The sequence below is a fragment of the Manis javanica genome, chromosome 8, assembly GCF_040802235.1.
Source record: "Manis javanica isolate MJ-LG chromosome 8, MJ_LKY, whole genome shotgun sequence".
Taxonomy (NCBI): Eukaryota; Metazoa; Chordata; class Mammalia; order Pholidota; family Manidae; genus Manis; species Manis javanica.
The window spans coordinates 121,894,888-121,920,395 of NC_133163.1; the positions used below are offsets into that span (position 1 = coordinate 121,894,888).

Consider the following 25,508-nt stretch of genomic DNA (forward strand, 5'->3'; position numbering starts at 1 on the left):
CTGGGAGTGGGAAGTGGTTCAATGGGTGCTGAGTGTCAGTATTACAAGATGAGAGAGCTTGGAGATTGGTTACACAACAATGTGAATATGCATACTTAACACCAATGGACTGTACCCTTAAATACAGTTAAGATGGTAAATTTTATGTTATGTGTACCTTACCATGATCTTTTTTTAAGTAACCATACACACACACCAAAAAAGTAAGGCTTCCCCAGAGACCCAGTTGGGGAGGGGGTGCTGGGAGAACAGACCGAGTCAGACGCAGACAGCTCCTAAACCATGCTAAGGCCAACACAATGACCTCGGATCCTTTGTAACACAAAAGGAAGTAGGGAGAGGGAAGCAGTAAGGGGCTTGGGATAAACTGACTGGGAAGAACAGTTGTGCTCATGGGGCCTGCTTGCAGGTGTGCGGGCCTGGGTGCAGTGCACAGAGGTTGGCCCTTGGGCAAAAGCGACGGACTCCGACCCTGTAAGATCTCCGGGGTCACTTCAAACATGCAAGGGAAGTGCGCTGCTTCTACCAGATCACTGAATCTCCAAGACGTCAGACCTAGCAGAGGCGAATCATGGCCCTTGTCCCAGGCTGGTTTGGCCAGCCCAGCTGTTGAGGCAAAGTTTTCCAGGAAGCCCCGGACACACACCCTCCTCCGCAAACGGCCAGCCTGTGGCCTTTCCCAACATGACTTACAGAGTTTCAGACTGTCAGAGCTGAGGGCGGACTGATCCACCTGACTCCCAGTCAGTCGCCATACAGATGGGGCCACTGACACGGGGAGAGGGAAAGGGATCTGCCCAAGTTCACCAGCAAGTTGGGTAACTAGAGCTCTGGTCTTCTAAACACTTTTGCCTCAGTTTCTCCTTGGGTAATCTAAAGAGGCTGAATTTTAATCATAGCAGAGGAAGCTTACCACGTACAATGGGGCCCTTAGCTGGGCTAACCAATACCATCTTTAGACTGGTTATCTTTTACTTTATGAAAATGATGCATTCAAGTCAAGGTGACTTCACATGAACTCTTTTGAATGAAATCTATGCTGTCCACAAATGTGATTTTTAGACTCAGAAGTGTACTTCTATAGTTTTAGGGTACGGAAGTCCCTAATAGTATGAATTCAAATCTTTGAGCCAGTCCCAGGACATGTTTAGTAGAGCAAAGTATAGATAGACTTAGAATCCCTAGGTTCAGACCTCAGCTCCGCTTCTTACTAGCCATGCGATCCAAGATTCTCTCAGATTCTTCATCTATAAAATGAGGATAATTCTCTCTTCCTCACAGAACCATACAGCGTGCCTGGTACCCAGCAGCTGCTCAGTAAAGAGTAGCATAAATGAGGGTGACGATGGTGGTGGTGGTAGTGGCAATGGTGGTAAGGGTGGTGGTGGTGGTATTGGTTTGGTGTTGGTGGCAATGGTGGCAATGGTGATGGTAATAAGCGTGGTGGTGGTGGTGGCAGAGATGGCAACATGGTGGTGATAGTGCTAATGACAGAGATGGTTCTCACTGAGTGTTCAGAATCTCCCTTTTCCCACTGGGTGTCAGCAAGACCTAGGATCAGAAAGGATGGGTTCTAGCTTGACAACTGCTCAGTGTGAGAATCTCTGGGCTCTCTGTAAGGTAAAGCTCTGCCCCATATTGTGAGTTTTGATTAAGAAGGTAAACTGATTCCAGAAGCAGGTGCTAAGGCCATGCTCCCAAGGAATAGACACTGTCCCACCTCCCTTGAGAGAACCCCCCAATCCTGGCAAATTACTCAAGAACTGAGAATAAATAGCCATGTAGAGTCAGGCTTTCCCAGAAATGGGAAGTCGTGATTACCTCATACCTGCCCATATGCTCCCCATACCAGTATTCCTAATCTATGACCTGCTCTGATTTTCTCCATAGAATTTACCATCTTCTAGCATACATTATAACTTACTTATCCCCTATATTTAGTGTTTATTTTTATCTGTCCCTCCTCCTTCCTCCACTAGAAGATAAACTTCAGGAGGACAGGAATCTCTGTCTGGTTCACTGCTACATTCCAAATGCCTAACATAGCACACAGAACATAGTAGATGCTCAATAAATGTTTGTTGAATGAACAAATACTAAAAGGGAGGGACCAATGGCTGCCTTTGTTCCCCAGGACAGGCCCAGCTTCCTGGCTCGTTGCCTGGTTTCTCCTCAAACAAACAGAGGGATGGAGTGTGATCCAGGGTTCCCAGCCTGTAGGCTTTCAGCCCAGGCCCAGGCTGGGACTGTGGGGGGAGAGGCAGTGCTCAGCCTGGGAGTCAGTCCCTGACAGAGCCATGGCCTTCGGGGGGCCTGAACCCTGGGTCCCTACCTCCCTGCTGGGCCAGAGGCTGAAGACCGAGGAAAAGACGCCGGACCTGGAGTTCACGGTACTGAGTGTGGGGTTTAATGAGGAGGGCAGATACGCCCTGCGGCTCTCCGCTGAGAACCCCCTGCAGGCCAGTACTGGGGCTGGGGTGCAGTTGCAGGTGAATGACGGGGAGACACTCCCTATCTGCTCTGCTGTTACCAATGTCGTTGAGCAGCAGGATCCTGGCCAGAGCCTCACCCTCACCAGGAATAAGTTTGTCTTTACTTTACCCAAAGGTATGAAGTAAGGGTTGGTGGGGAAAGAAGGATCCTCCAACTCCTGCCCCAGTCCCTGTCAGGGACCCTGGGGGCCTCCTGGAAACCGGGAGGGGAAGGGTCAGAGCTCTGGACTGAATCCCAAAGCTCTGCCTGTGTGACCCTGGGCGAATACTGGCCCTCTGGGAGCCACAGCCTTGTTCAGTGTGACACAGGGATGCTGACGGTGGTCACAAAGGTTGGATGGGGAGGAAATGAAAGGACACATGAGGAATGCCTTTGTGAATGTATAAAAGCTGAGCACACAGCAGGTTGGGAGCCAGTCGTCTAGATGTCACATTAGTCATCTAGAAGTTTCCAGATCAGGTGGAGAGGCAGGAAACCCAAAGAGAATAGTTAAGTGATCTGGAAAGAGCAGAAGATCCATGACTAGGCTGTGAGAGAATCCAGGCAATCTTCCTGGAAGAAGAGGGATGTGAGGGAATGGAGAAACCAAGTCCCAGGCCATCAGCTACCGGAGACCAGGAGCAGGTTGACCTCTTCATCTGAGTGGTGGGCCTCAGGACCACCCCCCAAGCTAAGAGCCCACCCTTCCCTGCATTGGTAAAAGGAGGGCGTAGGAGGGTGCTGAAAGGGGGCCATCCACAGGGAAATCTTAGCCAACCTGGCTACGACTCAGAGGCGTGGCAGCCCAGGTTTCCCGAGGGCCTTGCCTGTCCTACCCACTGGCTAGGGGAATCGGGGAGACCCCAGGGACCATCTCTGAACCCCACGTTCCCCCACCCAGGGTTCTGCAAGAACGATGGACATCACGATGCACAGCTGCGGGTGGAGGCCCTGACGCTGGGCGGGGCCTCAGGAAGTGAGGTCTGGCGTGTGGGCGAGGCCATCTTCCCCATCTACCCACGCCCAGACCAACCCCGCATGAACCTTTCAGCTCAGGAGCACAAGGACCTCTATCGCTACTGCGGCAGCCTGGCTCTGCTCCGTGCCAGTACAGACCCCACCGCCCGCCACTGCGGGGGCCTGGCTTACAGCGTGGCCTTCCGCGTGCACGGGTCCCTCAGCCTCGCACCTCAAACAGCCCTCTGGGGCCCACCCCACCCGAGTCACCATGGCCAGAGCCCCCGCTGCCCAGGCTGCAGGTAAGTGTTCCTTGGGCCCAAGTCAGGTTCTGGCAATCATTGCCCCCAAATAGAAGACCCAGCATCTCTGGCAACCCCCAACCCTCACTGAGCAGAGCAGCAGAACTTCCCACCGCAGCCTCATTTGCTTCTGGAGAAGGTACAATCTGATGGTGGAAACAGGGAGTTCCGGTTTGAAGGGAGGAAAGGCCACACAGAGCAGGGACACTACCAGGCAGGGTTTCTGTTGCCCAGCAGGTGAGTGTATCCTGAGAGACTTCAATCCCCAAACAAACCCAACCTTGCACAATCACACCAGGTTTTGAGGGAGGCCCCAGGTGACCGCAAGACAGAAATCTCTGTGCACCCACCCTCCAGCCCATCCACCTCCCACCATGGCCAGAAGGGACCCTGGCAGCCTCAGGCTCAGTGAGGGAGCCTCATCCTTATCCAAGCTGTAGGAAGATTCCCCAGTGTGGCCATGTTCTGCCATCAGGCAGTGCGTCTGGTGGGCCTCAAAGCCAGTCTAGGTGGGAGCCAGTAGAGCAGTTGGCAGCCCATTTCACAGTGGAGAAACTGAGGATCATCCCCAAATTGCTTGATTCCATTGAATGCCAACATTTCCTGGGGAACTTAGTGCACAACAGTGCATGTAACCCAAAGCTAGGTCAGTCCCTGAGCTCAGGGTGCCACCTGACACGAAGACAGTCGGGCATGATGTGGGCAGCACGCGGTTCTGTAGGGCATGCGCTGGAAGGAGCGCTCTGGTGACAGCATGTGCCCTCGGGCTTTGGAGCCTAGGAAAGGCTTTCAGAAGAGATGTCATTTGAGATGAATCTTTCATTCATTCGTTCCTCACTCACTTACCCATTCATTCACCCATCAAACATTCCTTAAGTGCTGACTCTGTCAGACCCCACACCAGGTGATAAGATTTAGGGATGTCCATGCTGGACTTCGAGGAGGAAGGCCCAGGACAAGATGGCTCAGGAGGAGAAGGTTCAGCTGTCAGTGGGACACTGAGCTGAGGTTGGAGCCACAAGTTCACAGCCAAAGGATCCTGGCCTTCCTGCGGTGGTGCCCCCCTCCCACAGGCATTGGTGCAGGGCAGACGTGGTAGGCTCAGAGAGGGCCGGTGGATGGGAGAAAGTGGAGGGAATCAGTGCAGTGACTAAAGAGCCAGATATATATTCAGTTCAGGAGGCAATGGGGGACTGCTGGAGGGGGTTGTGCCGGAGAAACACCCAGTCTGAGCTGCAGTCCGGACCATGATCTGACAGTTTTTGCCAGGAGAACTGAACCAGGGATCCAGGCACCAGCTTCTTCAGCCCAGGTCTCAGCCTGTTACATGGACCACTTTGGCCTCTGTTCATTCATTCATTCATTAGTCAGTCAATTAACAAATGCTTTTGACCATCCACTGTACGCCCAGCCCTGGGATGGTGCTAAGGATATATTGGTGAATTTCTAAGTGAGACGGATGATATTCAGGTTCCTCCATGACGTGCTCTTCCCTCAGACTGCAAGATCCCTGACTCCAGCGCCTGGGGTTTGTCACGGGACTGGATACACAAGAGACTCACAGCTCAGGGAGAAGTATTCCCCTGCCCTCCAGGCCCCTGTATGCCACCTTGAGCTAGGGGCCACGCAGACAGTTCTTTGCAGGCTGCAGCTCTGAGTGAATGTGAGGGAGGGGAGGAATGGGGCCGCTGTAGGGAAGCGAGGCCTTGAGAGGGCTGAGCCACATCCTCAACAGCTCTAATTTCTGTTACTTAATGCCGTCAGCTCCCTGACATTTTCCCTCTTAACGTGTCAGATGTCTGCTTCTACCAAGACAAGAAAATGGCTTTCAAGGGAGAGGAAAATCACTTCCCTCCTGGGGGGGTCAGCAATCACAATCTTGACAACAGGGCCCCAAAGCAAGGGGGGTACAGACAATGGAGAGGGGTCCTTCAGAAAATAGAGGGGCTGTTTCTTTCGGTTCAGATGAACCCATCCAACAGTTCGGCCTGAGGAGGGCGGCACGTCTCTGGGGCTCAAAGACACAGCTGGAAGGTAGCGGCAAGACTGGGCTGTTGGGGCGGACCGGGCCTCAGGCTCCCCTCCCAGCCTAGGGATGCAGATGTAGCCAAGGCCACAGGGACCCTTGAAACCATCATCCCTCCCTTCTTTGCAGATAGGGAAAATGCAGCCCAGAAGAGTAGGACTTAACCCAGTCCTCTTTGGTTCTGAAATGAGGAGGAAGAGAAAGGGGGCAGAAGGTGAGTCAGTGGGGTGAGGGGAAGGCAGAGGGCAAGAGGGATGGAGGGGACAAAGCTGCAGGCCTGGGTGTGGCCCAACGTCAGCGACAGTCAGTTGAGGACAGGAATGGACTTGTGGGCTCCAGATGCCAATGAATAAACTGAAGGCCACCTCGTCCAGGAAGCCTTCCCTGCATCGATTTTTTGTCCCATCCAAACGATCCTCAGTCCTGTCCGCATCACGCATCTCAATCACTGAATCTATTCGATTTAGAATTCTATCGTAAGCTCACAAGTCGTCCCCCAACTGGTGTGCCATTTTTTTAAAAACCAGAACTGATGATGGTCTTGGGGTAAGGAGCGGGATCAGCATGGGCAGGGGGGCCGGCGGGGGGGGGGGCGGATGAGATTAAGGAGTGACTAATGAATGACTGAGAACGAGCAGGGAGGGGGCAGGGCTTGGTGTGCACTGTGCCACGGGGACTCTGAATCTGACTAGCTCTGCTTCTCAGCCGTGGCCCACGCGTTCCACAGCCGTAAATGGCCACACTACTCCCAAAATGGCCATTCCCAGAACACTGGAGACTCTGCCAGGACAGTCAGTTCCCCTGAGCTCACATCATATGGACAGGGAACCCTCCCTTCTCCAGTCTGTAAGTTGCCGCCTGTGGGCGGGTGGGGAGGGTGGCGGGGTGACGGACTTATCCCCCATGAATGTTTCCAGCACATACAGTCAGACTCCAGGGTAGAGATCACTCCTTCGGCCCCTGGCCCGTAAATGGGGGGACTGGGACAGGCAGCCCGGAGCTGCAGAGGGGAGCTAACCACGCATGGACAGAGCGGCTCCAGGTTTCCTGCTTTCTGCAGGGGGCGGCGGGCCCTCCAAATGGGGACTCCTGTGCGGGCAGAGCCCCACCACACTCATCTTGTCCCCTGACACTGCCTCCTTCACCTCTTGACAGGCTGGAGACCACATTGGCTGTGCCACCCCAGCACCCCCAAGGTGCTGCTTCCCCGGGATTAGAGAGAATTTATCTGACTAAAACAAGGGTGGCCTGTCCAGTGCTGGAGGAAAGCAGCAAAGCGCAGGCCAAAGGCCGGCTGCTGGGCCAACTTGAGGTGATGCCAGCTGGACTCTTTGTAAGGGTGAATGAGGCCTCCTAGGGGACTAAGCAGGACAGGGAGAGTCCACAGCCGCCTTGGGCCTGGAAATGCAGGCCCCTCGGGGGCTACATCCCTCCCGGGACCCCACTCACCTCTCTAAGAGATCCTGGAGATTTTAGGACTTCCCACAGACAAAGCTGTTTAAGAGTGAAACTTTGGGCTGGAAATTCCCAGTGCTGAAATTTCTGGAAACATGGACTTAAAAATTCCTAGTTTGTAGCCCTGGGAGGCACGGTGAGGACTCCTTCCTTCTGGGCCCTGGTGCTCCCTCCCGCAGAGCAGCGTGGGCAGGAGGAGGGGTGTGGTGGGCTTCCTCTCCCACTCCCCCCACTATTTACCTCCTCCAAACAATCGCAGTTTTGTTTCAAGGAAACGGTTCCATTCCCCAGGAGCCTTTTAAATGGCGCTTTCAAGGGTCTTTTTTTTATTCATTCTTTCCATTTGAAACACCTTTTTTTTTTTTGCCCTGGAGGGGAAAAAAAGAGAAGAAACAGCTAGGAAAGCAATCACCAAGTGCTGAGCCTTGGCTCTTAGCCTGTAGATGCTGCTGTGACTTTGGCAACGCAGGCTGGGGGCCTGTCACTAAGAAGTGGAGGGAAACAGAGCGGTCCCTGACTCCTAGGGCCCTCTGCCCCTGTCCCTACACCCCCGTCTCTGTGTCTCTTTCCCTTTGTTCCCTGTCCCCATTTCTCTCCCCTTTCTCCCGCCCCTCGTCCAGCCCCACTCCGATTCCGTGGTCTCTGGTCCCGGTTCTACTGGAGCTCAGGGCCTGCCCTGTCCCTGCCCCGGGCAGCCTCCTGCCTTGGGGCCCACGAGCCCCATGTTTTCACTCTCCTCCCATCTTTGCCTTGCTTTTAAATTCATTATGCCTTTTATTGCCCGCGACTGGGTACACTATTCTATTGCCCAGGAGACCGGAATGGTTCAAGCAGGGAAAGGCACACAATACGGATGCCATTAACTTTACTGCCCATTTCATCTCAGGGTGGGGATGGGGAGCTGTGGCGGGGGCACTGGGCACCTTTGCTCCTGCCCCTCTTCCTTGGAGCCAGACTCCCACCTAGCGAAGCCTCCTCTTCTGCCGCACCCTCCCCCTCTCCTGGGAGGGGGTGCCGTAGCCCAATTCACAGGAGGGGAAACAGAGGCTCTGGAAAGCAATGTTTGGACCGCTGCTAACAAAGTGGGGGCAGGTGGGAAAGTTAAGAACAGGTTAGACCAGGACAGCTAGCCCCCTCCCAGGCTAAGGCCCGGTTCCTCAATAGTGGGGTCCCAAGTGTTGCCCCCCTCTCTTCCCTTCCTGTGCTCCATCAAATGCAGAGGAAATGGCAGGTCAGCTCCTCCTTGCAAATGAGGCAGTTTTATGGGCTTTAGAAAAACACTCCTATTGTTCCCTCAATTACGCTGAGAGGATTGAATATATTAATCTCTTTCTTAACTGGAGTGAGAGACTAGGCTGCTGCCCCTCCCCCAGCCGCCAGGGCCCCTCCACTGGCACGTGCCGGGAGTGACTCCCAGCCGCCCACCCTCCCTAGTGTGGGGCCCTGAGCCGGTCAGCCTGGATCCTGGCAGCAGGCTTTTGCGCACACACACCACACACATGCACACACACGCACACACACACACACACACACACACACACACACACACACACACACACACAGCTGCTTTACATTTCTCTATCAATTTCCATTGATTTTCTCCTTTGTCTCTATTTGGAAGAGCCTTTTCCTTGAGCAAACTCAATCACGGATCACGGGGCAAGGGGGGCCCGGAAGGGGACGCGGGCAGGTCCCCCTCCTGCTCTTGTGACAACCGCTTCCAGCTTAAACACACTCTGCCTCAGGCAGCTGAGCCCCTTTAAAAGCTACCTGAGGTTTCTCTTTGTAGCTCAATTTTCTTTTATTTCAGGAGAACAAAGACACTGTCAAGCCTATCTGGAGAGTGCTGTCACCCACGCAAAGAGGGGTGAGGGGTGCAGATGTGTCACCAAGGGGGCAGCTAGGCTGGCGGGAGAGGCGGGGGTGCTGGCTAATGCTGGCCCAGGCTTGGCAAGGTGGGGGACATGACCAGCCCCATCAGGAGGAGAAAGGCCATAGGCTGCAGGTACCGCAATTGCCCTGCCGGCCAGAAGTCTCTGAAGGGGACTGCAGAGGTCACAGGGCCTAGTAGATAAGACCTGAGAGGACCTAAGTTTAGGGCCCCATATTTTGTGCTTTCCCAACCTGGTTCCTTCGCCATCACCCTGCCTGATTTCCAAGTCATCTGGAGTCCTAGAGGGTCAGTGCCTGGAGCTCAGCATGGAGGGGGTTAGGAGAGGGTTGGGGTTCAGCCAGCTTACAGTGAGAAGCAGGCATATTGGGGGCGAGTGGACCTGGGTTCAGATCAGTGTCTGGCATTTATTTAGTAGCTGTGTGACCTTGTGTAGATTACAAAACTTCCTGAAAGGAAAGGAGCGACACACAACAGCAATTTACCGGAGAGTTCCGCTTTATTAGGGAAAGGTGCTGGGATATATAGGATGGGGCATAGGGTGATTGTGGTGTTACTTCTACGGGGCTGGTGGCTGTTGGCTAGGTGCTGGGATTGGGAGGGGGGCGAGAGGTGATTGGGCTTCAGGTGGCGCCGGCGGGAACCGAGGACCCCGAAAAGAAGCCGGAAGTTCGCCATCTTACTGGTGGGGACCCTTCACTTCCCTCAGCCTCCATTTCCACGTCTGTAATGTGGGGGAGAGCAATTCCTGTGTCATTCATTGCTGGGAAGACTGAATGTGTGAACCTACAGTTAGCCCAGCCCTGCAGGAAGTGTTCAGTAAATGCTTGCTGTTCTAGTAATGAGTTGGGATGCACACACTGGGCAAAGCAGATGGGGTCTGGGCCTCGATGTCTGCATCTATAAAATAGGACTGCTCCTTCTTGCCTAGCCAGCCACCCAGGGGAGGGGTATTGGGAACTGGTGAGCCCCGCTGTCTCTGGGATCCAGGTACCAGTTTCAGGGTGGAGAAGGCTGGCTCAGCCTGGGTGCTAGTCTGGGAAAAGGCTCCATTAACAGATTGCTGGAACCAAGCCCACCAGATGGCCCTGCTGCCCCTCCCCCACTCTGCCTTCCCAGCTCCAGCCAGGGGGTCCTACTGACTCACACCTCCTGGAGGTGCGTGTGGGTAAGAGAGAGAGAGATGTGTGTGTGGTGCTGAGGGGGAGAGGGAGAGAAAGAGGGCGCCCACCTCTGGTGTCCTCCCAACTGGCCTGGGCCCAGCCCCAAAGAGAAGCTGAAGGGCTCCAGGGGAGGGAACTGTGGTGGCCTCTCCTTCTCCTCCTACTGTCCCTAGAGGGGAGCGAGGGTCCAGTTATTGTGGCCTTTGAGGGTCATATCCCCTTTCTCCTTCACCCACACATCTGGAAGGTAGATGTCCTCCAGAACACACATGGGCACCCTCACAGGCGCATGGACGCACAGGGATGCACACATGCAGGCACACAGGCCCACCACCCCATCCTGGACATGCAGAGACCACTGCTCCATCACGAAGATCCGTCCACACCGACTCAGTGATGGCCACACGGGTGCGCACTCTCCCTCACCCAGACCTGCATCTCCTTGGGGCCCTCCTGGCTTTATCTCTGTATTATATCCCCCAAGTGCACCTCTGCTAGAGGAGAAGGACATGGTACATGTGATGTACGAGGGGACATTAAAACCCCATGCAAAACCAATGTTTAATAACTGATTTTAATGGAACAGCGGGTGGGGGAGGGCAGCAGGGAAGGAAAGTGGACAGCACCCAAGTGGCCTGCCCTGGTTAGGGGTTGGCCCAGCAGGAGTAGCCAGCACCCGAACCTGGGTCCTGGACTAATTCTTCAGAGTCGCTGAGCATAGGAGCAGCTGAGGCCAGCAGGGACCAGCCCCTTCCCAGGACAGATGGAGGGTAAGTAGGGAACACCCTTCCTCCATCAGCATCTGACAGCCTGCCCTGGAGTCCAGTGGTCCAACCCCCCTTGGCCCAAGGTGTTCATCCTTCTGTCCATCCATCCACTCCCCTAGCAGTAAACAAGGGAGCTGTATTCTCCAGCCCTTGGGGAGCTACCTGGCTGTGTGAGAAAAAGAAATAGGGGTAATTGGAGGACTTTCCTTGGGGAGGGAGGGATGGGCATGAGCTGGGTGGTTATCAGTGCTGTAGGAAAACCAGTTCTGGCTGGGAGTCAAAACACCTTGGTTTTATACCCCATTTTGCAATTGCATAAGAGCTGTATGACTTCCCAAATCACTTACCTCCATGGGCCTCAAGTTCCTCATCTATACAGTGGGCAGAGCAGTAGCTACTGACAGGGAGGTTGTGAGGCTCAGGTGAGGAAAAGGGTGGGAAATTGTTTGGTTCATTAAAACCCATCTCACAAATGTCAGGGCACGTGGGATTCTTGCCTCAAAGAATAGGCAGGTTTCTGGTAGAGAGTAGGGAAGCAGGAATGTGGAGGTGCATGAGGGAACAGCCAAGCAGGGAGAAACGATGAGGTGGAGAGAGCGTGTTTGGGGGAGGGAGGAGTTGCTGGGGATACCAAGTGAGTGGGAAGGAGGTGCCAGCCCCGTGACCTCTGAGCCCTTTGCTCTCCCCTTCCTGCCCAGGCTGCTCAGAGCCAGACTGGCAAAGGGCAAAGGGGGCACCTGCAAAGCCCCTTGGAGCATTGTATGGATCTTGAGAGGCGCCAGGGTAGCCTTGATACATACATCCTCTTTCTCGAGCTGGAAACTGAAACCCTAGGGTTGATAAATGGCTTAATTCTCAATGAGTCACTAACAAAGCCAGGCTGGAATCCAGGTTTCCCCCATATGTTTTGGTTTCTCTGCTACAGTACTCAGCACAGAGGTGGGGATGACGTGTAGCATTCTTCCCCAGGGAGACTCGTGCTTTAATGGACTTTCTAGGCAATGGGACAGGCTCATGGGGAAGCAGTTTGGGGGAACAGATTTCTTCTGGGTGGTCCCGTTTCCCCCCAAGTCCAGCGAAGGTGGATCACCCAGCGTAAGCTGACTACAACAAAGACTGCTCATTGTACGGGGTGTTTTGGGAGCCAGACTGGGGATGAAATTGGGGCTGTCAGTGGCTGAGTCCCCAGGCAAACCCCCTGGCCTACTCGGGTTGGTGGATGGTGCTTAGAAAACAGTGTTTCATAAATAGTTCCTGCACAGAATTAAGCCCTTACCTACCCTGTCTGAGGTGAAGAGTGTTATAGCCAGGAAAGTATTGTGGATAAGCCCAGACTTTGAACTCAGGTAAGAATTCAGATCTCTGCTCTGCCTTGTGTCAGGTGTTCCTGGTCAAGTCACTTCACTTCTCTGACCCTCTGTTTTCTCCTCTGTAAAATGGGGATAATGATGCCTACTTTGCAGTGTGGTTGTGAGAATTAAATAATATGCTGTCGCGGCCCAGCCGCAACAGTCGAACAGGGCTACCAAAGGACGTGAGGAGACCTGGACAAAGGACACGAGAGAGGTGGGGAGGACTGACGCTCCTTTGCGTGGCCAGCAAAACTTTATTGAAGGTCCAGGGTTTATATAATGCAGTGGGGTTACATGATTCCAGGACATAGCATTGTCCAATAGACAATCAAGCACAGTATTGACGTCAGCGGTAGCCGGGCAAAGGTAGGCTCAGCAGAGTTCCGTTAGTTGCTCATGGAATGCGTGACCAGGATGTTCTTTGTTCTCCATTCCCGCCACATCAGCAAGTGGGAGAAGGGCATAGCCCACTCCCCACAATATGCTAGCCTGACTGAAGTCCAGGAGTCCTTCCTGGAGGAGAGGGAATTCCACAGACTTCCAGAATACAGATAAACTGACAGGCACCACAGATTCAGCCTCAGAGGCAAGAGTGGGACACACATGCACACCCCTGCTACCCCTACCAGGAGGCATGTCAGTTCTTCCAGGCAAGAAGTGTTTAAGCCCTGATTCTGTGCCAGGCCTGGCCTCTCCGGGAGACAAGATGCCACACTGAGACCACAGCAGTCACTGGATGTCAAGGGGAAGCAGCAAGGCCTACCCTGGATGAAAGGATAAGAATTTGTACCTGCTCTGCCACCTTCCAGCTATGGAACTCAACCTCTCCGTGCCTTCTTTCTTCATCTATAAAATGAGGCTGATGGTAATACTCTCCTGACAGGGTTGTTCAATTGAATGTGCAGTAAATTTAAATATACTAAATGCTCACCAAAGATTAGCCATGATCATCACGTGGAGGGAATGGCAGGTTGCCAGGGAGACAAGTTGAAGGGCGGAGTCTAAGCAGAGGGAGCAGCCTAGGCAAAGGCCCAGAGGCTTGAGAGAGCATGGTTTCTTCCGGAACTCAGGGGATGGCAAAGGGTGGTGAGTATGAGGGCAAGTGAGCAGCCGGCCATGGAGACACACCAGGGAGAGAGGGGGCTGGGTGTGCCCCACCCCTCACTGCAGCAGGAGGATAGCCCATGAATCATCGTTGGGAGGTGTGGGGGGTGTGGGCCATTTGGAGCTGAGGCCCTCGGGTGGGATGGTGGGGGGGGTGGATATTATTTTAATCTTCCTCTTAAAGCATAATTGCTTTTTGTCTGCGGGTGTTCCGGGAGGTGCCTCCCTGTGAGATTGCTTTCCAGACCCCACTTCTCCAAGAGACAAGCAGGGCCAGGCCAGCTCCACGCTGCATTAATACACTGCAAATGCGATTTCATGGCCTCAAATGAGATTAGGGCCAGAGGCTCTGCTCTCTGTAGAGACGGTGAAGGAGTGGGCGAGCAGCAGCACAGGGCAGAGAACCTGCGAGGGAGGGAATGAGGGATCCCAGGCAACTGGGCCCCAATAAGCAGTTTCCTGTAACTGGAGCTCCTTGGACCCGTGGCCCATCCCAGCTGCAGAGCCAGCCCTGAGGCCCTGTCCCCGTGCAGGGGGTGTTCCGGGCTGTCTCCCCCAGCCCCAAGCTCCCCACAAACACCCCCAGAATGGAGAGGGCTGTGATTACAAACGCAGCCTCTACAGCCAGTTGGCCTGGTCTGAAGCTGGGCTCTTCTGCCCCTGGTTCTGCTGTTTTCTCATCTATGAAATGGAGACAACAGTAGCTCCTGCCTCCTATGGAGTGGTTAGGAATGAGTTAATATACGTAAAATGCACAGACTAGCGCCTGGCACTTAACAAGTGCTGGTTGTTAGCTTTTATTATGAGATTCACACACCAAATATTCGCACTAGTAGGGGAAGGAGGACCCCTGAGGGCTTGGACTCCAGAGGAGGGAGGGTTATTTGGGGGGGTGCAGACATCACTCCCAGCCTGACTTGAGGCCACCTGGGGAACTAGCAAGGAAGAGGGCATCTGATGCTAATGTCACCTCTCACCCAGCGAGCACCCTCTGACACCAACTCTGTGCCAGGCAACAACCCGGGCACTAGGAAGGTGGGATCACCAGGTACAGTCCCTGCCTCCCTCTCCCAGGCAAGTCAGCAGTGGGTCATGAGCCAGGGCAGGGGCTGGCACCAGGTGGTGGATCCAATGTCCCTGTAGGGGTGAGGGCAGTGGCCAAAGGTTTCAGGGAAAGTTTGCGGGAGCTCGAAGAAGCTGCATGAGCTATTTAGGCTGGCAGAGGGGGAAGGACAGTCCAGGCAGGGGGGACAGCATACAGGAAGGCCAGGAGGCTGGAGAGATCAGAGCCCCTTCAGGGCGTGGCAGGCATGTAGTGTGGCTGGAGCATGGGTGTGAGGCAGGGATCAGCTGGGAGAAGGCTGGAGGGGTGGGGCTGAGCAGACCTCGGGGCTGCAGGGATCTCCAGGGAGAGTTAGAATCTCCTGCAAGCAATGGGGCCCTACTGAAGTGTTTACTGATACAAAGGAGGGCCTTGGCCAGGTATGTGGAAGAGTCGGGGTGAGGGAACCAGTCAAGCCTACTGTCCACTAGACCACTCACCCTGAGTGGACCCCCCCCCCCCACTTAGCAGGGCCTGCATCTGCCCCCTGCTGACCGACAGGAATGGCAAGTGGCTTTCATTTCCCCCTTTATTCAGTCCCTTGTTAATGAGTTATTGATTTTTCAAAAGAAAAATGCCCCAAATCCACATCTCATCTTTAGTAAAGTGATGCATGACTTGACAGCGGGACCTGGGCAGCCCCAAACGAGAGCTCTGGTTGCCAAACACTGCGAGGATTCCTCCAACACGACGATCACTAAACGTGCCTGCTGAGCAAAGGAACGCTGTGTCAGCCAAGGAGAACAGTGTGCCCATTAACGATCGCCCCAAGTCTCCTGGTGCAAAGCTGGAGATTATGGCATAACCTGGCATAAATGTGGGGGAAGCCCGTCTGGGTGCTGCCTGTCCCGCGCAGGGCAGCCATTCTTTCTCCTGACCCTGGCTGAGCTCCTACAAGGGGGCACTGTCCTCGCTGCCTTGTGGAGGAGGAGATGAGGCCTAAGGTGTCGGGGGACTCGCCCAGATACTTGCTGCAGGGCCTGGTAGAAGCGGAGTTAAAGCTGGGCCTGGCTGATTCCAAGCCACTGTGCTTTTCTGCTGCCCAGTGCGGTGGCTCCGGGCCAGGCCGGTCAGTCCCAGGGCACCAGGGCACCACAAGAACAAGATGCGGCGACAGGGTCAGGACTTTAAGGACAACCGTGAGAACACATGGGGCACCTGCACTTAGCCCCTAGCGGTTGACCGAGCTGATCCGGGTTGCCGCTGCGTAGTAAGGGCCCAGAGGAAGGTCAGCGCGGTCCCCCAGCTGTCCCAGGACCCCGTTGTGGCCCACTCAGCAGGCAGCCTGCGTCGAAGGGGCTGATACTGGAGGCGAGCTCCCCTCAGCAAGTGATCCCACTCCTAAACTGCGGGCACCGTGACACCACCAAACAACCCTGCCACCCATTTGTGCTGCATAGAACGGCCTCCTTTAGACATCTGGCTTCCGCCCTGGCTTACAGAGCCCTGGCCCAGCCATGCACAGCTCTGTCTCCAGGATGTGCCATCTCATTCTCCCTTGATTTCAGTGTCAGTGGGTGGCATGGTCACAGAGCCATCTATCTGGCCTCACTCAAAGGCCAGGTGTTTTCACCTCTGGGCTTGACTTCTTTCATGTTACTCCAGTTTCATAAGTAAGGAAGGAGTGATAAGACTACTTTCCCCATAATTAAAAAGAAAATGCAATCTGTTTTGGTGGTTGGGATCACAGGCTTTGGAGCCCGCAGACCTGGATTCAAATCCTAACTCTGCCACTTCAAAGGTTGGGCATGTCCCTTCATTTCTCAGAACATTTATTTCCTCATTTTAAAAGTAGAATAACAATAATAACTCCTGAGGAGCGTGAATATAAGGATTAAATGAGACAATGCAGGCAAAATTTTGGGCACAGTGCCTGGCACATAGTAAGTGCTCACTAAACTTTAGCAGGATACAAAGGTGATGGTGGCGATACCAGGATATTCATGAGAGCCCAGCCCACAGAGAGGGGCTTACAGGCGCATTAGTCAGGGTCCTGGTAGGAGAATGCTGACATTCAAATTTGGTCATTTAAGGGGAGCTTAGTAGAGGGACTCTCCACAAAGTTGAGGGTGAGGTTTAGGAAAACGAGGGTTAGTGAAGTAACCCTGGGGGATAGTGAGTGAGAGGAACCTTTACTACCCCTTCGCCTGACATGGCCACCACCAGGATGGGCAGCTGTACGGAGAGGGCTGCCTGCCAGGCAGGTGGCCTTGGGCAGACAGGCCAGCCAACGCAGACAGATGGCTGGCAGCGAGCTTCCTAGGTCTCTGCTGGCCTTCCCATTAAATCTGACCCAGCTAGAACCCCCTGTTGCAGCCCTATGGGTCAGCTCCCAGAACACGGCGCAGAAGAGAGAAGGAGGGTGGGTCTGTGGTACAAATAGGAGGCACCCAGCACCTGGGGCAGAGGGGAGGAGACTTGGGTGTGCCCTCCAGCCACTGCTCACTGGTTGAGCTCTCAGGGGAAGCAGACACTCCTGTCCTTGGGCTGCTGCTTTGGTGTGGAAGGAGTACAGGTCAGAGGGGCAGAACCACAGAGAGGGGGCTTGGAGGTGCCCCAGCAGAGCTCCGGCTGCAGTGACTTGAGCTCAAACTAAGTCCAGTGCCTTTAAGTGTGAACTGGCTCCTGGGGGGCCCCAGGGAGACATAATTAGAGCACAAGGCAGAGCCAGCCCCCCAATATCTCCGCAAAATCTCCCAGATGAAGCCTATAGCTGATGTGAAGTCAGAGTAGCCCCTGCAGGTCTTGGCCGGGCAGACTGTAACCTGCCTGGATCACCACTGTAATCAGAGGAGGGGGCTCTCCTGGCATCTGCCACTCTTCAGCCAACAGTAAAGCACCTCCTGACTTGCTGGGGCTGAGCGGCAGTGGCGTTCAGAGCAAACTGACCCTCTAAGAGAGCTGCCTGTTGATAGTTGTCAAAAACCAGGGGAGGCCAGGGACTTGGCCAGGTCCCACACCCTTGCCTCAGGCTGATTACCTGGAGGAGTGGACTCTGCAGCACAGACATGGGCAGGTATCACCTTGGAAAGAGTGGATGGTCAGAGCAGGAGATGAAGGGGGTCAGGAAGGCTTCCCAGAAGAAGTGTCTGGAGCTGGACCCTAAGGACAAATCGGATTTAGGAAGGAAAGGAAGAGATGTTTCTGGAGGGGGACTGCTTGGAGAAACGTATGGCTTTGGGGATGGGCCTGGAAGCTGGAAGCAGAGTGGCTCTGGGCAAGAGGGAAGAGGCATGCCTGGGGAGGGTGTGAAGGCTCCAGCACTGAGCGAAGCTGTGCAGACTGCCCCGGAGGTTTTCTTGTCTGGCCATTTCCTCTGGGAGAACCTGTCATGTCAAGGGTGTTCAGCACGGAAAAGAGCAAGCACTTTCGGAGCACTTAACCGAGTATCAGTGCTAAATGCTGCACCTGCATCGTGTCCTGCAGTCCTCACAGCAGCCCCGAGTTACCCCTGACTTAGGAGGAAAACAAAGCTCAGAGAGGGTTAGAACTTTGAACTAAGATCACACAACTATGAGCTGCCATTTGCTACAAAATCACACCAAGTTTCACACCTCATCCATCCATCCCTTCCCATTCCCAGAAGCCCAATTCAGTTGCCCAGAAGAAATGCAGAGAAATTGATTGGGGCAGGGGGGTGGGGTGGGGTGGGGTGGATGGAGGACTGGGGAGAGGTAGTGGGAGGTCATCAAGGGGTTTGGACCTGGACTAAGGGAGAAGAAAGGCCAAGTTTGGAGGCTCTGAGAGACATACTTACCCGGGACTTGTTGCAGGATAGTTGGGCCCAAAGGGCTGCCTTCCCTGAAGCTGGCCCCTGGGGCACAGCGTGAGGGAATGCGGACAAGCATGAACCACATGCCTTCCTGCTGGCCAGCAAGTCCAGTGCAAAGCCAGGAAGGAAGCAGGACCCCTCTTCCCCACTTGCCCCTCTGCAGCTGTAGCTGCGTAAGGGTGCAACTCCCAGTGACCTCCCCTGGGGGGAAGGAAGAGGCGGGTTACCTGTTAACTAGGAGATCAGTCATTACGTGCTTCCCCTCACCCTGGAATCTCCCTGAGTCATGGCAGCTTGGGGCTGGCCCTGGCAGGGAGACAGAAGTTTCTTGGACATTTGGGTAGCAGCTCATTTCCCTTAGTTTGGGGAGGAGAGCGCCCCTTACTGGGGAAGGGGAACGAAGCGGGTTGAGTGGCTGGGAAGCAGGTAGAGCAGCAGAGGTTCACGTGCCTTAAGTAGAAAAGCCACACCCAGCGTGCCTGCTCCCTGGCTAGGAAGCAGCAGCTCCTCGAGGGACGGTTAGTGTAGCGTAGAAGTGAGTGTCCCCAGCCTCCTGGGCACGGAATGAGGTGGCAGGGAGACCCTCTTTCTGGCGACTGCTAAGCATGCAGGGCTTGCAAGCCCTCTGGAGCCAGACGGCCTGGAACCAGCATCCAATTGCATTATCTTCTTCCCAGGCAGGAAGGTCAACAGCTGGGGCCACAGTGGCAGAAAGGTCAGATGCGAGGTAGGGCTGCTGAGTGACAGCCCAGAGCCTGCGGCAGCCCCAAGGAAGCTACTTGGGTGCAGGGAGGAGCTGCAGGGCAGAGGCCACAGTGAGGCAGATGAGGAGGCTGAGGGTGCAGGATTGCAAGAGCATTCACATAGCCCTGAGACCCAATACTTCCTTAAAGGTGGCTTCCTCGGTGCCCTTCTGGCCTCTCCCAGCCTGCTGCAGGGCCCGAACTGAGCCATGACTGGCCCCTGTGTCACCCCTCCTCGCAAACTGCGGCCACAGCCTTGGGGACTGAGAGGAAAGGGGTGGCAGCCTGTGGGGGCTGGGGAACCATCCACTGAGATGCTGGGTATGCGGGCTGGGCTGTGACAGTATTGGCCCAGGGGCACCACTCTTGGCAGGCCTGGAAGGGAGAAAACTGGGAGTGGACTCCTGCTTCCATCCCCAACCATCTGGGTGCCCTTGGCTGGGCCTTTCAGTTCCAGTCAAAGGGAAAGCCTCAGTTTTTCTGTCTCAAAATCGGGAAGAACCCCATCTTGCCTGACTCTCTGTATCTCTCTGGAGTAGGAGGGTCAGGAAGCCAGGAGACCTCAGAAAGGCAAAGACTCCTGCCTCCTGCTGCCAGGCTGGGCCTGCTCTTTGCCCTCAAACCAGAGAAAATGGGAAGAACCCTCAATATGGGGCCTAAAACAGCTGGCAGAATAATAAGGCAGGCCACGGGGTCTTCCAGACACTTCTCAACCCCACCCAGGACAGTGTCACCTTTGCCAGGCCTAGGGCTCCTCGTCATCCTTCAAGGCCCAGTTCGGACCTCACCTCCCCAGAGGGTGCACCCCACCCCAGACCAGGAACCAGGAGCTCCCCATTCTGCCATCTCACCACACATAAATGCGCTTAGAACCACACCTGGCATGTAGTAAGCGCTCAATAAAAAGAATTGTTCTTTGCACTAATTTCTTGGGGACCCCAGAATAAGTCATAATCTTGGGTCCATATCCACACCCTAGAGCCTCTTCTGACCCATACACAGCCCTCTAGTTACTTACAATTAACTTTCGATAATATAATGATCCCCCATTAACTGACCACCCAATCTAAGAAACAAGGTTACAATAACATATCTACTTATTCTCCATTCTCTCCTCCATCTGCAAGAGAAAATCATTCCCTTGAACGTGATAATTACTATTAAACAAATGAAAGGATGTAGGATCCTAAAGAGGCATGGCTGCAGGTTCATTAACAGAAATATCTAGTCTGCCAGCCAAGGTGCACATTGCTTGTGCACAGCGTCTGGGTCTCCTCGTTGCCTGCAGGGTCTCCTCCCTACCCACGTGGGACTGAGCACTCAGGGTGGGTGTGCATCTCGGCTGCTGGGTTGTTTGGGGTACCAAGGGCAGGAAGGATGAGGACAGGATGCCAGGAAGCAGTAGGACCCAGTTCCAGGAGGGGCTCCTGGGTCCCCCACTGCGGTCTGCGTGACTTCTGCTCTGCCCTGTAACATCACACGGTGTTGCCAGGTGACCCAGCTGGGTGGAAAAGGGCACTACTTTTCCAGGTCTGCACAGAGAGAGGGCAGCCCTGTATTTACCTTCCTTTTTTGGTTTGGTGCCAAAAGCTGGTTGCCCAGCTGCTGACCTCTACCCAGCTGCCCATGGCCCAGAGCCCCCACGGCACCTCCATTCACAGAATGTCTCGCTGCTGAGAAAGCCCCACGACCCTGCCTCCCCTGCCCCCGTGACCCCATTTCCCTGTCTGGGTCCCAGAGCTCTGAGGCCACACTGACAATCCAAACTGCCACCCCAAAGACTCCAAGTGCCCAGGCCAGCTGACTGCGCAGGACTGACAACTGCTCACCCACCAATACCAGGCACTGGTCCCCAAGATTCTCAAACAAGACCAGACTCTCCTGTCCCCAAGAGGATGGGATGGAAAAAGAAAAAGGTAAGGCCTGGGTGTGCAGGCCACACGCCTGCATAAACTCATCTCTCCTTCCAAGCCCCTTGTTTTGTTTGTTCCCAAATCATGTCAGAAGTTCCCCTTCCCTGGGCTTCAGTTTTCACAGCTGTGAAATGGGGAGTGAGGTGGTCTCTGTGGTTCTCCTAGGTTAGGTGTCCTATATTTTGGGCCACATGGGAACTGAAATGAGGTGCGCCTGCAGGTGTTATCAACTCCTACCACCTCTACCTGGTTGTTTCTGCCCATCCTCCTCATGACCCAGAAGGAAACGTAACTTGAACTGGGTATAGTACTCTCCACAGTGCGGAAAGGGCTTTCTGCCCTCTTGTTGCTGGGGTCACAGAGGCTCAGAGAGCCTGCTGAGATGGCTCACTGTCACCCTCCCAGATCTTCCAGGAGATTCCCAGGCTGCTGCCCTGGCAGTACAGATTTCCCCCTGCCCCAACACCCTCCCAGCCCTGGTCTAGTCCCCTGCCCTGGGCCACAGGTGCTTCCAACTCTTGGAGAAAATGGGTTTTTGTCTGCTTTGATCACTGCTGTATCCCCAGCCCTCAGAACAGGGCATGACACATAGAAGGTGCTTAATAAATAACTGTGACAAGCAGCAAGACCCTCAGGAGGGGACTAGAATCTCAGTGCAAAGAAATGCAAACAGTTCAGCATAAGGGCTCCCTTAACTTCTGCTCACTGGTAAGGCTGAGCCCATGCCCTTAGCTGTGCCACTTCCTGACAATGACATCAGGAAGAGCTAAGCCCAAAGGCACACTGGTTCTTGCTCACCTGGAACGCCCTCTGCAGTTACACGCTTAGATCAAATAAACCGAATAGCTAGGGGTGCCCGCACCCCAGTGTGGTTTCTGCCTCCTTACCCTTGACTTTGGTGCGTGTGGTTCCTTCCCGGCACTGGCTCCTCCCTTCGACCTCTTCCTCTCCCTTTAAGTCTCTACGCTCAGAATCATGTGCCAGGCGGGCCTGACCTGGGGTCCCTAACCTGCCAGCTGGTTCCTGAAGCTCATTCGGGCTGCATTTGGGGATCCAGGGAGTGCACAGGGGAGTCCCGAGAAGGAACCAGATCAGTTTTATTCGATTCATAGCTCTGGGAAACGTTTTTAATAGCCGTGTAAAATCGCGTGTAAGGACGTTCCTGTTGTGTGTGCACAGTATTGCACATTCACATTTCTTCTTCCGTGCATCTTCCATCACATCTTTTTTATTGTGGTAATGTTTATAGTTTCAGTGCTTCATGTGTATTATGGATATTTGTCCTTTTATATGTATATTACAAATATTTTCCCCTATTTGTCTTTTCTTTGTATTTGGATAACTTTTGAACCACTGTAGAAGCTGGTATTGATTTTTAATGTAGTCACATCTATCAATCCTTTTCTTTGTGATTTCTGACTTTTGTGCCATCTTTCAAAAAGCCTCTCCTGCTCCAAATACAACTCCTGTTGTCCACTTGGGTCACTTGGGTCATGAGCCCAGGGGCATGTATGTTGGTGACCCAGAGAAAGCAGGTCACATCCAAAGCACACTGGCGAGAGCAGAGCAGAGAGTGGAGGCAGACAGACCCTAGTTCTAGCTCCGGCGCTGCCCCGCGGGCGAAGCCACGGACCTTGGTGAGAGGCCTTCATCTTCCTGAGCCTGTTTGCTCCAGAAGGGCCTTCCCACAGCCATCACCACTCCCAGGCGAGCTTTAGTGCCAAACCTAGAGGAACATGAGGACCATGTTATACATCAGAGCCACTGTGCTGCCGCTGGGGACACCAAGGCCTCTGGGGTCCAACAACCTGCCCAAATGACTGGTCAGGGGCACGCAGACCTCCAGCCTCCGGGCCCCGCTCCTGGCCTCGCTCCCATGGCCTCCGAGCCTGCTGGGGGTGGTGAGGGAGGGAGCCCTGGAGGGCTGGAGGAGTCCATCACTGTTCATCCCCATCCCCACCACAGCCAATTTAAGCCCCTGCCCTGGGAGCTGGATCAAACAGGCCATTAACTCCTTCACTGCTGGTCCAATCTTCCTGCTCCCACCCATCCCCTCCCAGTACCCCATACATGTCCAAATGTCCCGAATGATGGGCAGCTCCGGGTCCCCCAAGACACCTGCTGGCTAATCCTGGCTTACTGAGGGCAAGGCAGACTGTCAAGATGGGTAAGGCATTCGGATAAACAGCCTGCCTGACCCCTGTGGAGAAGCTGAGAGTGCTGAGCTGTGGTAGAAGGCGGACTTCAGTGTCCACAATCCGGTCCTGCCAGCCACCACTGTGCGGCATCCAGCCGGTGAACCAGCCACACCCCTGCCTGCAAACATCGCCCATGGATTTCTGCACCCTGGCATTTGGGTGGGATAAAGGAGCATAAGCCTGAAAAGCGAGTGGTGAGAAAGTATCCATCTAGCTCTGCTGCCGACTGAGAGGAGACGTTCAGGGGAAGTGGGTTCCCTCCCAGGCTCATCTTTCCCACACAGATAGGTTTTTGGAACCTGAGACTTGGGGTATTTTGTCATCACCCACAACTCACTGCCCACATGTAGCCCAGCACATTCGCTTTCTACTCCCTGATCAATTCTCCATCCCAGGCCCAAGAGGGTAGGGGTGTCGGGGAGCGACATTGGTCCTGATGCAGGCACATCTCTGAGGGAGGCCTGCAGATTCCCATCCAGCCCAGGAAGGAAAGAGGGGAAGGCAGAGAGGTTGGCTCTCTGTCCCCACTCCAGGCCTCCCACTTGGCCCCAGGTCTCCCTGGCCTGGGGCCCAGCCTGCCCAGCAGGCACATGCCTTCAGGCCTCACCAGGAGGCGCCAGCCTGGCAGCTGGCCTCATGCCCAGAAGTAAAGCACGAGCAGTTCTCGCCAAGGCCCCTGCAAGCTTCATTTCCCAGAAGGCTGTCCCACCGGGAGGCACAGAAGAGCAGCAGATGGAGAAGGGGCACAGCTCCTGGTCCTGATCCGCAAAGCCTGGTCGGCTGCCAGGGAGTCAGTGAGAGCCCTCGGGCCACTGCTGTCTGCTGAGGCTGGGCCTCACGTCTGGGCGCTCCTGGCCAGGCAGGCCCTGTACCCTCGCAGCAACAAAGGGGATGGAGCCACCATCTTAGGCTGCTCCTGGGAAGCTAGTGGTGGGGGAAACATTAGTCACCTCTCCTGACCTCTCTGCAGGAATCTGAGGCCAGTCACTGGGAAGACTGAATTACAAATACTGCAGTTGCAGATATCTGCATTGACCAGGTGGGAAAATTAAGGCTCAGAGATGTTGGACAGAGAGCTGGGGGCTGAGCTGGGCTGAAACCTACATCTCTTCACCCCCAGGCTGCTAGTCTTGCTCCAGGACCACTAAGCCATGCCTGCTGGTGTTGGTCCCTCCCGCCTCTGTCCCACAGATAAGGGAGGAGACGCAAAGAGATATCGAAGACCTGAAAGGCCAGCCAGGGGACTCAAGGCGTCACAGCTCAAGAGCAATGCCGTAAAGGCTCTCCTCATATTTATTGAGCAAATGAACCCAAACATCCAAAGAATTCTGAGTTGGGGGTTCAACACATGACCAGCACACAGTCATTATCTGACCCTGAGTCCAGCCCTAGGGCGTGACGCTCCTCAAGGACCCTGAAACCATGTGAGGGCGGTCACGAGTTGTAGGAACTGTCTTGTCTTTACTCATTCTGTTATTGATCAAGCATCAGGACTTGTAGGAGAAACAATCAGGTCATATGTATTTGTACATTTGATTTCTATATCACTTGATTTATGTATTAATCCCATTAATCCCACATGCTGAGGAATGGGTGGGCCTCTGGGGGTGTGCAGTGAGGGTGGAACACTGGGAAGGCAACATCTGACCTATGAGGAAAGGGGCAGCCCCCACCTTCCCCCTCCACCTGGCAGGGGCTCCTTCTGAGCGCTGCCCTCCCTTCCCCTCCTCCCACCCTGGCCAGGCCAGGGAACAGGTGAGAGGGGGCAGGGGGCAGGGTAACTGTCCACCCCTCTGCAGATGGTGACAGGCCCTGCAGGGGAGGGGCTGCTCCTCAGTCAGAGGAAAGCACAGGGTCTTTCTGAGGGCTGGCACTTCTGGGACTGGGGGGTGGGTTCTCACCTCCTAATCAGTCATCTTGGTAGGCAGGGACCTCAGCCTGTACCACGAGGGCCTTTCTGATCACGTCAGACCTGCAGTGAGTGAGGGAGCGAGCCCCAGGGAGTGCCATGTAGAGGAGGCTGGCAGAGGGCAGAGGGGGCTGGGAGGCAAGGGCCAAGATGGTGCCTGTGAGAAACCACTAGGAGGCCAGCGCGGCTGGAGGGAGTGGGCAAGGGCCCAGGGGTGAGGTGAGGTCAGTGTCCGTCCAGCTTCCTAGATGGTCCTTGCAGGCCATTGTGAGGCTCGGGGTGAAACAGGGAGCTACTGCAGGTTTGGAGCAGAGTGACAGCTTCTGATTGAAATTGGTGAAGGGTCACCCTGGCTGCTCTGTGAGATGGGGCAGGGGGGAGA

General features: G+C 54.7%; 1 protein-coding gene and 1 long non-coding RNA gene across 3 annotated transcripts in view; one reads left to right on the top strand and one right to left on the bottom strand.

The window, feature by feature from the left end:
- The first annotated feature begins 2,297 nt into the window (after positions 1-2,297).
- The window catches only part of CCDC33 (coiled-coil domain containing 33), a 101,084-nt gene continuing 77,873 nt past the window's right edge, over positions 2,298-25,508 (top strand). The window contains exons 1-2 of the mRNA XM_073241717.1: positions 2,298-2,607; positions 3,374-3,731. Of these exons, the coding sequence (XP_073097818.1) occupies positions 2,298-2,607; positions 3,374-3,731 (668 nt within the window). The remainder of the gene's footprint in view (positions 2,608-3,373; positions 3,732-25,508) is intronic.
- On the bottom strand, positions 15,176-18,589 carry LOC118970883 (uncharacterized). Of its 2 annotated transcripts, none has more exons than XR_005059072.2 (3): positions 18,349-18,589; positions 17,572-17,693; positions 15,176-15,301 (listed from the first exon to the last, which is right to left on the bottom strand). It is a non-coding gene; the product is annotated as an uncharacterized lncRNA (long non-coding RNA). The 2 variants fall into 2 exon arrangements; XR_005059073.2 differs by having other exon boundaries at positions 15,176-15,298; positions 18,349-18,587.